The following is a 12,553-nucleotide window of genomic DNA, read 5'->3' as shown; positions in this document are numbered from 1 at the left end:
AAGGCAGACACTTCAGGCTCTGAAATGCCAGGTGATCCGTGGACTGTAGCCAGATGGGATCTATACCACAGCTCCATACTACTCTCAAACCCCCACATGCTGCCCCGCTTCTCAGCCTGGCTATGGGATTCTCACAAACTGCAAAACATCAGAGACATGTTACCCAAAGTAGGGGTCGTGAAAGCAAGAAGCACATTTTAACAAGGCTGATACGGACATCAAGGATGACGAGGGGATGCTGATTCTTTACACGCCCATAGTTTAACCCCCCGTGCCGATCTTTTAATTTTGCTTGATTGATGAAAGACTACAGCCTGTCAAAACCAGAGGCTCCCATCCCATATAGGACTCAATACAATGAGATATACATTATAGCCATAGTGGGAAGGGGGTGAGAGTAGGGGGAGCCAGGAACTGCAACAAAGCTCTTTCCACATCTCAGGAAAGAAAACATGATGATATATTCCTATAGCAAACACCAGGCTTAATCTTCCTAAATGCAATGTAGTTTTTTTTTTTTTAAACCTCAAAGATATTAACAACCCAAGCAGACGACTTTATTTAAACCCACAAATGACTGTCCAAAAAAAAAAAAAAAAAAAAACCATCCAGGGAAGCTTCAGTCCCCAGAGAAGATGAACGGTCTCCCAGTTGAATAAAGTTGCTGCATTTTTTGTCTGCAGGATGGGACCTAGCAGAGAAATAAAGAGGCTGTGTTGTGTGAGGGGACTAAATCCAAATGTAAGCATTCCGACAACGATCAGCCAGGCCACCCCTCCCTCTCCTAGCCATCCTCCTCCTGCAAAGTATTCACAATTTGCTGTCCTTCCTCCAAAAGCCAGTAGACACAGAATCAGCTTTTCCTGGCTCTGCCTTGCAATGTGGGGCTGCCTGATGGAAAACTGAAATACAATCAAAGAATGAAAACCCACCAAGGCCCCCCTGATGGTAAATTGGTGTGACATGGCTGATCCTGAGATGCTCACCCCCACCTCCCCAACCCCCCCCCCCCCCCCCCACCCAATACAAGAAAAAGAAGGGATCGTCTGAATGTCAAAGTCGCTTCGGGCAGACCTTCTGCTGCAAAGCCACAGCTTTCTTAGCTAAGTGCCAGGCAGTACACCATCACTCTGTAACAGACGTCTGCAAATGCTGGTAGGAACTCGCAAGTGCCCCCGAGCCCAAGGGGGACAATCCACGAGCTTTGTCAGGCAACAGTTATCCACAGCTGCTGAAAATTGACCCAGGAGCCAAGCAGCCCGCTAGGAGTTTTAAAGAAAGAGAGAGGTGGAGAGAGAGAGAGAGAGAGAGAGAGAGAGAGAGAGAGAGAGAGAGAGAATAAAATCATACAGGTGGAACCGGCTTCCCAAGAGCGCCTGGCATCCTGCAAGGGCCCTGGGGCGCCGCGCGCCCTGGCTCACCTGGTACACGTCCCGCAGCCCGCACCACGTCCGCAGCACCTGGTGGCAAGCCCGCAGCCTCTCCGTGTACCATCTCCGCAGCGTGGACACGGTCAAGTTCCACACGAAACGGCTGCCGCTGAACAGCAGGTCCTCCACTCCACACATGAACACCGAAGCCATGCCGCCTCCTCCCTGGGACCCCGGGGCTGCCCGGCTCCCCGCCTCTGCAGCGCAGCAAGCCCCCACCGCGGCGGCCCGACCGCCTAGGTTCCCGACGCCGGCTTCTGCGGGCAGCCTGGGGGTCAAGCCTTCCACCAAACTCGTCTCTCACCGTGCGTCCCGGCCAGCCTCCGGCGGCATGCCCCGGGATTGGGCGCCCGCCAGCCAACGGCTGCGGCTGGCACACAGAAGCCCAGTGTCCACCCCCGCCCGCTCCGCTGGCTGGCAGCGCCGAGCGAGCTGCGCTAAGCTCCGCCAGGCGAGCCCTCGGCGCTCCCGGGGCGCGGGAAGCCCTGGCCGGCGAGGACTCCCCCTGGCGCTCCCCGAGTGCGCTGGGCAGAGGGGGAAGTGGAGCGACTCTTTGCAGGCAGAGAGGAGAGCTGCATTTCAGCGCTCTTGCTTGCGCGTTCTGCAGACACACACACACACACACACACGCACGCACACACACGCACACGCACACGCACACACACGCACACACAGCAGCAGCCTGAGCCTCCTAAACCGCTTTGGGGAGCATCTCACTTTACACTACAGGGTCTTTGTATACACTGTACACGCTGATAAATACCTCTGGGCAGCCACAGATGCAGGAGGAAAAAAAAAAAATCCTCCGAAGCATCCCTTGGGACCTCACTTCCCTGGGGGGACAGCCCTGAACGTCTCCTTGGTTGTGCTGGAGGCAGGAGATGAAGACAACGGTCTCAGAGCAACAGTGTGCGCGCGCCTGCACAACTTGCCTTGGCTTCTAATTTGAGGGTCTCCACGAAAATGACAACCCGCCTGTTGTTGCCAGCCAGAGGGCAGTTTCCCTCACCTTCACACTGTGCTAATTCCAATGCAGCAGTCCGTTCTTGAGAAAAACAAAGAGTGTTCTTGGTCTTTAGCAGATAGCTTCCAGTTATTATTTGCTGGGAAATCATGCTCACAGGAGAATCCCTGATTTGGTTCTGGAAAATTCGGCCTCTGGATATGTCTAGCAGCAGTTGCCAGAGCAAAACAGCACACGTAGTTTATGCTCGACTTCAAACTGAAGGAAATTGTTTGACCACTCATGAAGTCACCAGATAATTAATGGTTTTTGTTTTTGTTTTTGTTTTTTTATGTTCTCCCCCAGGAATTGATATTGCCTAAGGCATTTGGGAAAAAGCCCTCAAGGAGCCTCATATGCCACCAGTGTCTATTTTCCTTTAGAATATGTCTACATTTCAGTTCCATATAATAGTATAACGTTTGTTTTGTTTTAATGTTCATTTTGAGAGAGGCCAAGAGAGTGTGAGTGAGTGGGGGAGGGGCGGAGAGAGGGGGCGGGAGAGAGAGAATCCCAAGTAGGCTCTGCACTGTTAGTGCAGAGCCTGATGCTGGGCTTGAACTCACCAACGCGGACCATGACCTGGGCCAAATCAAGAGTCAGCCGCTTAGCCAACAGAGCCACCCAGGCGCCCCTATATAACATTTCTTACAGCAAAAGCACTACAGCAAATTCTAGGATGTTGGTTTTTTTCCCCCAGAAACCATCTGTAGGACAATTGTCTGTATTTTATTGGTGGTTTCACACCTGGGCTCTAATCTTTGCTATTAAGTGGCAGAAAGTTAAGGTGCCAAAGCCTTTCTCCTGAACTAGCTCAGAGGCTTCAGAACAGATTATCGACAAGTAAATCAGCTTTATTTCAGGTTTCAAATGTGCCTTTGGAATCTTAATTCAGTTGAAACTCAATCAGTCAGAACACAAAATGAGTTCTCAAAGTGCCTATTGTTTTTGAAGTGCCCATAATCACGAAACTTTTAAATGACATTTCTTTTACTACTTTTTACTTCTTTTTATTACTAATAAAATCACCTAAGAGTTTTTGTTTAGTTCACTGGACACAAGACCTGTTCCAAGATTTGGAAACAATTCTTCACAGTAAGTTCCTCTATGGGCTCATTAGTATTAGCATTCTGATGATATTTCCCAACATAATAGTCACGGTGTTTATACAAAATCAGAATATACTAGGTCTTATGGAATCAAAAGAAGTTGAACTTGGTTTGAAAATGAAAATGTCATCATTCTAATGGAAAACTACTGAACTTCAAAAGTGGCATATTAGTATGAGTGAATGGTTGTGGTATATTTATTTTTTTAATGATGCAGCATGACTGTATTCTCGGAAATGTCGGGCAGCAAAGGGAATACCAGAATAAAACCTCCAACAGGTCAATTATCTCTGTCTCATGACACCATGCTCTCAGAAGAGATGCTCTAGAAACCAGGACTGTTCTCTCTTTGTGCATAGGTCTAAAGTCAAGTTCCCAGGGGCGCCTGGGTGGCTCAGTTAGGCGGTTAGCTTCGGTTCAGGTTGTGATCTCGCGGTTTGTGGGTTCGAGCCCTGCATCGGGCTCTGTGTTGACAGCTGAGAGCCTGGAGCCTGCTTCAGATTCTGTGTCTCCCTCTCTCTCTGCCCCTCACCTGCTCACATTCTGTCTCTCTCTCAAAAATAAATAAACATTAAAAAAAAAAGTCGAGTTCCCAAAAAGCTTTTTGAAGCTCGGTCTTCCCCAGCACAGCCAACTTTCCCTGGGGACTTGGAGAGCTGCTGGACACTCAGAGCTGGATGCAAGACAAGACAAGACATCTTGTTGCCACCAATGTCAACACTGATGTTTGCTTCTAAGCCAAACATCTCTCCTGTGGAAGGAGAGATTTGAAGCTCTAGGACAAGAAGGAAGGAAGGTCAAGTTCCTCCACACCAAGTACCAATGGGAGGGAAGTGGGGGGAACAATTGAACCCAGATGTGCAGCAGTGGAGAAAAGAATGACCCAAGTGTGGCATCAGTCTTAAAATGGACTAACCACATGGGACAAACCAGATCCCAGGCACACACCCTTGAAGCTGGTCTAAAATTTCCAGTGGAAAGGGAGCTAAATCAAGCTTGCTTCAAAATTATCTTGCCCTTTCTTTTCTTTTCTTTTCTTTCTTTCTTTCTTTCTTTCTTTCTTTCTTTCTTTCTTTCTTTCTTTCTTTCTTTCTTTCTTTCTTTCTTTTTCTTTTTCTTTCTTTTCTTTTCTTTTCTTTCTTTCTTTCTTTCTTTCTTTCTTTCTTTCTTTCTTTCTTTCTTTCTTTCTTTCTTTCTTTCTTTCTTTCTTTCTTTCTTTCTTTCTTTCTTTCTTTCTTTCTTTCTTTCTTTCTTTCTTTCTTTCTTTCTTTCTTAGGACTTTCCTTCCTCTTTAACATCAGAGTTCTCTGCAATACACTGTAATTCCCTGCAGCTCTCTCTGGAGACTTAAAGAGATGCTTCGGGTGACAGCATTACTCAGACACCTGAGAGTTCAGCTACAGAGGTAAAAGAGAAATTGTCATTATCCCTGAGGCTCCTGGAGTTCTCCTTTGAGCAATCAGCAGGAAGAAGAGCAGGATGCCAGAAAGACAACACAAAATGCCAACTCCTGTCTCTAGAAAGAGATAGCCAGTTGGTAACATAGCAGCTTCCAGTGGTCCCCTCTGCCCATCAAAAAGACAGAGTTCACTGTCAGTGGACATTTTTAAGCTGTACTGTCTATGTACCTGAAAAGTCAGTATGGCTAAATTCTGATAGACTCTGAACGTCTGACATCGGGCCTGAGGGGGATGAAAACAAGGTCTAGTTCAATGGCACTCAATCAGGGGAAATTTTGCATCCCTCCCTCTGGGACATGTGGCAATGTCTGGAGACATTTTTGGTTGTCACAACTGAGAGAGAGGAGGCTACTGGCGTCTAGTGGGTAGAGGCCAGGGATGCTGCTTAACATCCTACAATGCCCAGGATGGCCTCCACAAAAAAGAACTCTCCTGCCCAATGTGTCGGTCATGCAAGGATTGATGACCCCTTGCCTAATTAAATGCTATACCCTGGTCTTCCTCTCCCATGACTTTCACTGAGGGAAACATTCTTTCCTCTTGATAGTCCCCCAAAAAGGCAGATTGGGGAAGGATACAGCAATCATTTTATAATGGTCTTCATGCACTCACAAAGAGCTATAATCAACTCAAAGCCCGTTGAGAAAGAACTGGAATGTCATTTTCTATTATTTTCACTTACCTTTTTGTGATTTATCCTAAAAATGGGGAACAGTGATTTTCATCACAAACTATATTTTAGTACTTTAATTTTTGGTTTTATCATTTCATTTCTTTTACTTTGATTTTTCAAAAATGTTTATTTTTGAGAGAGAGTGAGAGCGCAAGAGTGGGGGAGGGACAGAGAGAGGAGACAGAAAATCCAAAGCAGGCTCTGCACTGACAGCAGACAGCCCGATGTGGGGCTGGAACTCACGAACGCGATATGATGACCTGAGCTGAAGTTGGACGCTTAACCGACCGAGCCACCCAGGAGCCTCATCGTTTCACTTAAATTAGGGCCTTCTTACCTGGGGTGAAGCCCTTCTTTGGCACATTAAAAAAATTCCCATAATGACCCCAAGGTGGAATACTGATGTCTCCCTTGGGCCACGCAATGCTACAAAGTTTCTCTTGCAGCAGGGTATTTCTCCTTTCTCCTCTTTTCTCTATTAGACCGGAAGCTCTATCAGGAATCCCTGCAGGTGAGGTGGGGGTAGCGTGGCTGGACGGTTTCTCCCTGTACAGGAGAACCCCACGCATTGGAACATGTTTTGTGACCTTGGGCTCTGCCCACTACATCCTCAGGAGTGCTCCCAGTCGTTACGATACCAGCAACAAAAGCGCCTGCACACATTGTGACTGTCCCTAGGTATGGTGGTACCTACTTCCCCCATTCAGAAACCACTGGTGGAAATAGGGGAAGGGTCTTATTCATATTTGTCTCCCCAGGGGCTGGCACATAGCAGGCAATCAGTAACTGTTTATTGAACTGACAGATGAATGACCGTTTGTCTCGACAGTGAATACAGAAAGAAGTTCATCCATTCCCCAAGTACGTACGTCTTGGTCATTAAAAAAATTACGTACTGGGTTTGCATTATGTGTTAGGCAGGGAACTAAGTACCTAGAATGCACTGTGACAAAACAGAGATGATCTCTGTCTAAGTGGGTCTTAGAGTAGAGTGGGGAAGGCAGACAAGGGAACAAGAAATACTGAGGAAGCAGGCACTGCCGCAAGGGTTATAAGGGAGACAGGTAATGTAGGATGGCGGTGTGGGGCGGGGTCAGGGAGTGCGTCTCTGAGGCTGTGAAACAGCAGCTGAGACAAAGGGTTGAATGGAAGAGAGCTAGGTGATGCAGGAAGAGACACAAATAGTCCTCCAAGGCAGAAGAGCAAAAAGAACTAAGGCCCTGGGGCAATACAGATCCCAGATTTGTGGAGCTTAGGTAAAATGGTGGAAGAGGATGTTTGAGCAGTAGGGGGGCAGGGAAGCCCATCTGGGTGACAGCTGCAGAATTCCAGGGGTGAGAAGAAAAGGCTTAGGGTAGGCTTGTGGGAATGTCTGCATAACTAAGCCAAAGGAGACCAACAGGTCTCTCATCCCACCAGGACCCCAGGGCATTAACCTGCAGAGCAGGGTGAGGGTTTGGTGGGTGAAGATGTCCCTTTCAAAGCAACTGTGCAGAGTCAGGCTTCTCACTCAGGGGGTCTCTTTGACCTTCCCCTTTCTCCATCTCACCCCAAGGAGGAGGCAGGAGGGCTTGTAGGGGGAAGAGAAGTTCTGCTTCAATCCCACTTGATCCAGAGGCTACGTGGTCTTGTTCTTCCCTCTACTCCTGCTTTCTCTCCTCTTCCCCTTGGCTGAGAGAGCAAGGAGAGCTTTAGTCTTGGACTCAAGCAGGAGGAGACGGAAGGAAGTAGGCGGAAGTAGTAGAATCCTGAACGGGAAGGAACCAGTCGTTATTGCCAATGGCCTGGTCAAGGCTGACCAGGAGGCTGGTTAAGTTCTACAGCTGCCTTCATGACTCTGAATGGCTTTTGGCCTCACAAAGATCTAAAAAACACTACAAACTAAATAATATCCAGCACTAAGGCATCTATCCAGCTTCTACTCTTTGGCAAACTCATTCCACTCCTAGAGGAAAAAAAAAAAAAAAAAAAAGGAAGAAACCAAACCAAATCTTCTCATCTTCTTCAAAAATCCCATCTGTTATTTTACTAAACCAAATTCTTCTTCCTCAAAGGAAAAAGGAGCGGTGCTATCTTTATTGTATGAGGTACAAAAAAGGGAGCAACATGCTAGACTCCACATTGTATCCATTTTTACTGGTTAATCCACTGAACAGATATTGGAAGCTCTTGCCAAGTCAAATTTTAGAAGTCATCTTGTGTCGATGTGAAAGCACTTGAAGGGGATGTTGGTTCCCAGGAAGCCCACATAGGTCAGTGGGAAAGAGCTGATGTTCATTTTGGAAGAAGAAATAGGATCAATGTTGTGACTTACCTCTCACCCCCATAATTTGTCACCTCTTATTTATACTTAATTTACATGCACACCATCAAGGACAAACTTAAAATAGTAATAATTGGTCTATATAGCACCCTATGTTCAAAATAAATAAAGGCAGCCCCACATAGAGCATCAGTTGATTCTCACAGTATTATCCCAAGCTCCAAGGGAGAAAGGCATTGCTGGCCCCATTTCATGGATAAACAAACTGAGATAAAGAGAAGCTGGGTAATTTGCTGAAGATCAGTGGGAAAAGCATTTGAAAGCATCTTAAAGGATATAGTGCTAATTTTTCTAATCCTTCTTAATTTGAGAGACAGAAGGTTAATTTCTTTTGCACTTATAAGTTATTTTCTTTGGCCTCACACTACAGTTTATAGGGTATAAATGGCTCTGGGACTTGTGTATTCCTCCAGGAAGTGAATGTGACAAAATGCCCACCCTTTGGACTTACCCAATTTAAGTAAGAATAAACAGCAATAAGAAGAAAAAGAAATTCTGTGATGAAAAGTAATAGAATCATTTTTATGGGAGTTAAGAGTAGTTACTTGAAACCCAGTGGAACTTCACTTCTATACAACAAATGACAGAAGGAAAACAAAAAGATACATAAGGAATCTTGACTCTCTAAAGATCAATCATACTATCTATGTGCCAATAACTGTAGTAAAACAAAATAAGAGAAATCAGCCAAGATAATGGCTTGCAAAGTAGTAAAAACTTTCAAGACCAGTATACTCTGGCCATCAAACAAGTAAGTTATAAAAAAATAGATCATTTTCCTGTTATTGCTAAAAAATACAGAATGATTTGGTAGGATTATTGCTAGGAATTTTGACTATTTGGCCCTGAGCAGTAAGAACAAAATAAAAGCAAAGTTTGGCATGCCAAAAAAAGAAAAAGAAGGAAAGAAAAAAGATGTAAAGGTATTTACTTTATCTTACTATCCTAAAATTAACTGAAAGTTGACATTAGTGACATTTTGTTCTCAACTACAAAATGGATTGTCAACAGGAGAAAGAAGCTGAAAGCTGCATGCTAACAGGCTGAAGGCCTATGTATATTTTATAGAGTTGAGAAAACAGATGTATATTCTTCAGATCAAGAGTTCAGAGAGCTCTAGGCAGTATTTGAAAGGAATGAAGAAAAGAACTTCATCATTTGGTCTTGAATCAATAACAGACGAAGAAAACAGGAGTTTCACTTTTGAAGGAACTGGCACCAAAGAAATTTAAGGCAGATCTCCTCACTCTAAAAAGATTCCATTAGCATCTCAGTCTGGTGGGCTTTCAGATCATTTTGGTTTATTCTTTGCATGTTTATATATTTCCACAGATGGTGTCGGCTGTCTGTTCATCAACCATCTATCCCCCTTTTCAGAGCCTTCATTTTCCATACCCCTAGAATTAAGAATGATTGATCTGAGGGAAGGCATGACACCCCATCTGTCAGTAAGATATACGGTGAAGCCTTCTAAAGAGTTCTGGAAAAGATTTCCCTCTGAAAACAAAAAAGGAAGAACACAGAGTTTTGTCAGCATATTCCTTGATTCCTGCTTGGGACACTGTTGTATGAAGACACAATGCTCTGGGCCACAGCAGCTATCTTGTGACCAAGAGGACATGTGTTGACAGCAAAGATTAAAAAAAAAAAAAAAGTATAGGAAAAGCCTGGGTTCTTGCTGACTTTGTTGAGATGTCAAACCAAGCTGGAAGCAGCCCACATTCAGACGGCTTGCAATGAGATGTAAACAATAAAGGGCCTTATATAGTTTAAGCTGTTTTTAATTGGATGTTTTGTTAACTTCAACAGATCACATTTCAAAACCTACCACAAAGTTATAGTAATCAAGACAGAGTGGCATTGGCATAAGGACAGATATATAGATGAATGGAAGAGAATCAACAGTGCAGAAATCAATCCTCTCATTTATGGTCAATTGATTTTTGAGAGCCAACACCACTCAATGGGAAAGCATCATCTTTTGCACAAATGCTGTTAGGACAGCTGGATACAAACATGCAAAACAATGAATGTGAACTCTTACCTCACATCATATACAAAAATTAACTCAATATAGACCAAAGAACTAAAAGTAAGAGGGAAATCTGCAAAATTCTTAGAAGAAAACATAATTGTATACCTTTGTGACATTGAATTAGACAGTGGTTTCTTAGGTATGCTATGAAAAGCATAAGTAACAAAAGAGAAAAATAAATTGGACTTTATCAAAATTAAAAATTTTTGCGTTTCAAAGAATACCATAAATAAAATGAAAAACAAAACAAAACAGCCACTGACTGGAAGAAAATATTTGAAAATCTTTTATCTGATAAGGAACTTATATCCAGAATATATAAAGAGCTACAACTCAGTCAGAAAAAGACAAATAACACGATTTAAAAATAGGCAAAGGATGTGCATAAACATTTCTTTAAAGCAGATACATGAGGGACGCCTGAGTGGCTCAATCGGTTAAGCATCTGACTTTTGATCTCAGCTCAGGTCTTGAACTCAGGGGTTGTGAGTTCAAGCCCCGCACTGGGCTCCAATCTGGGCATGAAGCCTGCTTTTAATTTAAAAAAAAAAAAAAAAAGATATATGAATGCCTACTAAGCACATAAAAAGATGGTCAACGTCATTAATCCTTAGGGAATGCGCATCAAAACCACAATGGTATACCACTTCATACCCATGACAATAGATACAATCAAAAAGAAGAACAATAACCAGTGACAGCAAGGATGGGAGAAATTATAACTTTGCACATGGCTGGTGTGAATGTAAAATAGCACAGTCACTGTGCAAAAGATTGGCGATCTATCCAAAGGTTAAACAGAATTACCATACGACCCAGCAATTCCATTCCTAGGTATATACTCTGAAGAAGTAAAAACATGTGTTTAAAAAGAACAACTTTGGGGGGCCTGGGTGGCTGGGTCATTTAAGCATCCAACTCTTGATTTTAGCTCAGGTCATAATCTCACAGTCATGAGACAGAGCCCCGCATGGGGCTCCATGCTGAGTGTGGGGCCTGCTTAGGATTCGCTCTCTTCTTCTCTCTGCCCCTACCCCTGCTTGTGCTATCTCTCAAAATATATAAATAAACATTTTAAAAGGGTGATTTTTGTGATTTGTGAATAAATAAAATATATAAATCAAGAATAAATAATCAAGCAATCATAAAAAAATAAGTAATGACGGAAAACAGAAGGAAATACTGATCCCTGCTACAAACTGGATGAATCTCGAAAAAACTACGCTAAGTGAAAGGAGACAGAGAAGATCACCTATTTTATGATTCCATTAACATAAAATGTCTGGATTAGGCGAGTGTACACAGATAGAAAGTAGATTAGTGGTTGCCTAGGACTGAGGGGGTCTGGAGGGAGGGTAGGGGAAATGGGGGGATGACAAGGTTTCTTTTTAAGACAATGAAAATGTGCTAGAGTTAGATTATAGGGATGGTCGCACAACTCTGTAAATATACTAAAAGCTGTTGAGTTGCACAATTGAAACAGGTGAACTTTATATGTGAACTATATCTCAATAAAACTCTTACCAAGAAACAAATAAATAAATAAAATAGAACACATCTTAACCCTTTACCTATATTTCCTAAATATTCTACAAAGAGCATGCAATAGGTGTATCGTCAGGAAAAGGTGTTCAAATTTCTTGACTGGAAAAAGATGTCTCTTGGACAAAACACAGTAAAAATAAAAGCTGGGAATCAGTACTGCACGTGAACTCCACCGTGAAACTCACTAAACGTAGACAGGAAACAACTAAAGGAAAATACATCAAATTATTGACCATGATTTTGAGTTGGGTTCCCTGGATGATTTTTATTTATTTTTTGGCGGGCTCTCTTTTCCTTATTTTCTGTATCAGCACATATTACTTTTTGGTCTCTAATTTTGAAATGCACATGAAATCATACAAAATGTTATGGAGTGAATGAAATGTAAGTCTCTCTCCCATCCTGGTTCCCCAGCTCCTCATTTTCAGGACTGCCATGTAAGATTGCTCAAACTGTTTACTGCACGATGGCATGTGGCTAAGGCAGTGAGTGGAAGTTATAATACAGCCTGGGCTCTGCTGGATAAGCCACAACTCTGGGCTCTGAGGAAACAATCTTTTTCATCTAAACCACAAGAAGATGCTATGGAAGGAAGTGACAGCCCTGCCCTTGTCCCCTCCATAAAGGCTGCCACTATGCCTAGTTTTTCGTGTGCCCCTCCAGACATCGTCTATGTTATCCAAACATACACGTCATGCTGTACGCATGCGATAATTATTTTAAAAGAATAAAGACTTTTCAGGAAAAGCAATACAATATAATCAGAATTCAAGTACTTCTCGAGAAGTCATTCAAGGTAAAATTGAATTAAAAGGAAGAGAAAAAAAATTGTGTTTGTAACAAACAAGTCTTAAGGGAAGAATCCCAAGAGCAAGGATTGATTGCTGGACTGTCTTCTACCACTTACCAGTCTCCAATTCACATATATTGTTTAAGCAGCAAATGAAATTGATTGAAATGCAATTGCCAAGCAGG

The 12,553-nt window shown here is 43.3% G+C and overlaps 1 protein-coding gene across 10 annotated transcripts in view; it reads right to left on the bottom strand.

Annotated features, from left to right (window-relative positions):
• FRMD4B (FERM domain containing 4B) overlaps positions 1 to 12,553 on the bottom strand; it is a 323,079-nt gene that overhangs the window by 168,997 nt on the left and 141,529 nt on the right. The window contains exon 1 of one of the 10 annotated variants that reach the window (XM_058728801.1): positions 1,422 to 1,755. The exons of 7 other annotated variants lie outside the window; for them this stretch is intronic. In XM_058728801.1, coding sequence (XP_058584784.1) covers positions 1,422 to 1,583 — 162 coding nt within the window. In that variant the 5' untranslated portion in view covers positions 1,584 to 1,755. Of the gene's footprint in view, positions 1 to 1,421; positions 1,756 to 12,553 lie in introns of those variants that run through there. 2 more of the 10 variants (XM_058728803.1, XM_058728812.1) reach the window with 2 other exon arrangements.

The sequence above is a fragment of the Neofelis nebulosa genome, chromosome 4 (genome assembly GCF_028018385.1).
Source record: "Neofelis nebulosa isolate mNeoNeb1 chromosome 4, mNeoNeb1.pri, whole genome shotgun sequence".
NCBI classification, from domain to species: domain Eukaryota; kingdom Metazoa; phylum Chordata; class Mammalia; order Carnivora; family Felidae; genus Neofelis; species Neofelis nebulosa.
Note: the sequence above shows the minus strand (reverse complement) of the source record. Positions and strands in the feature narration are given on the sequence as shown.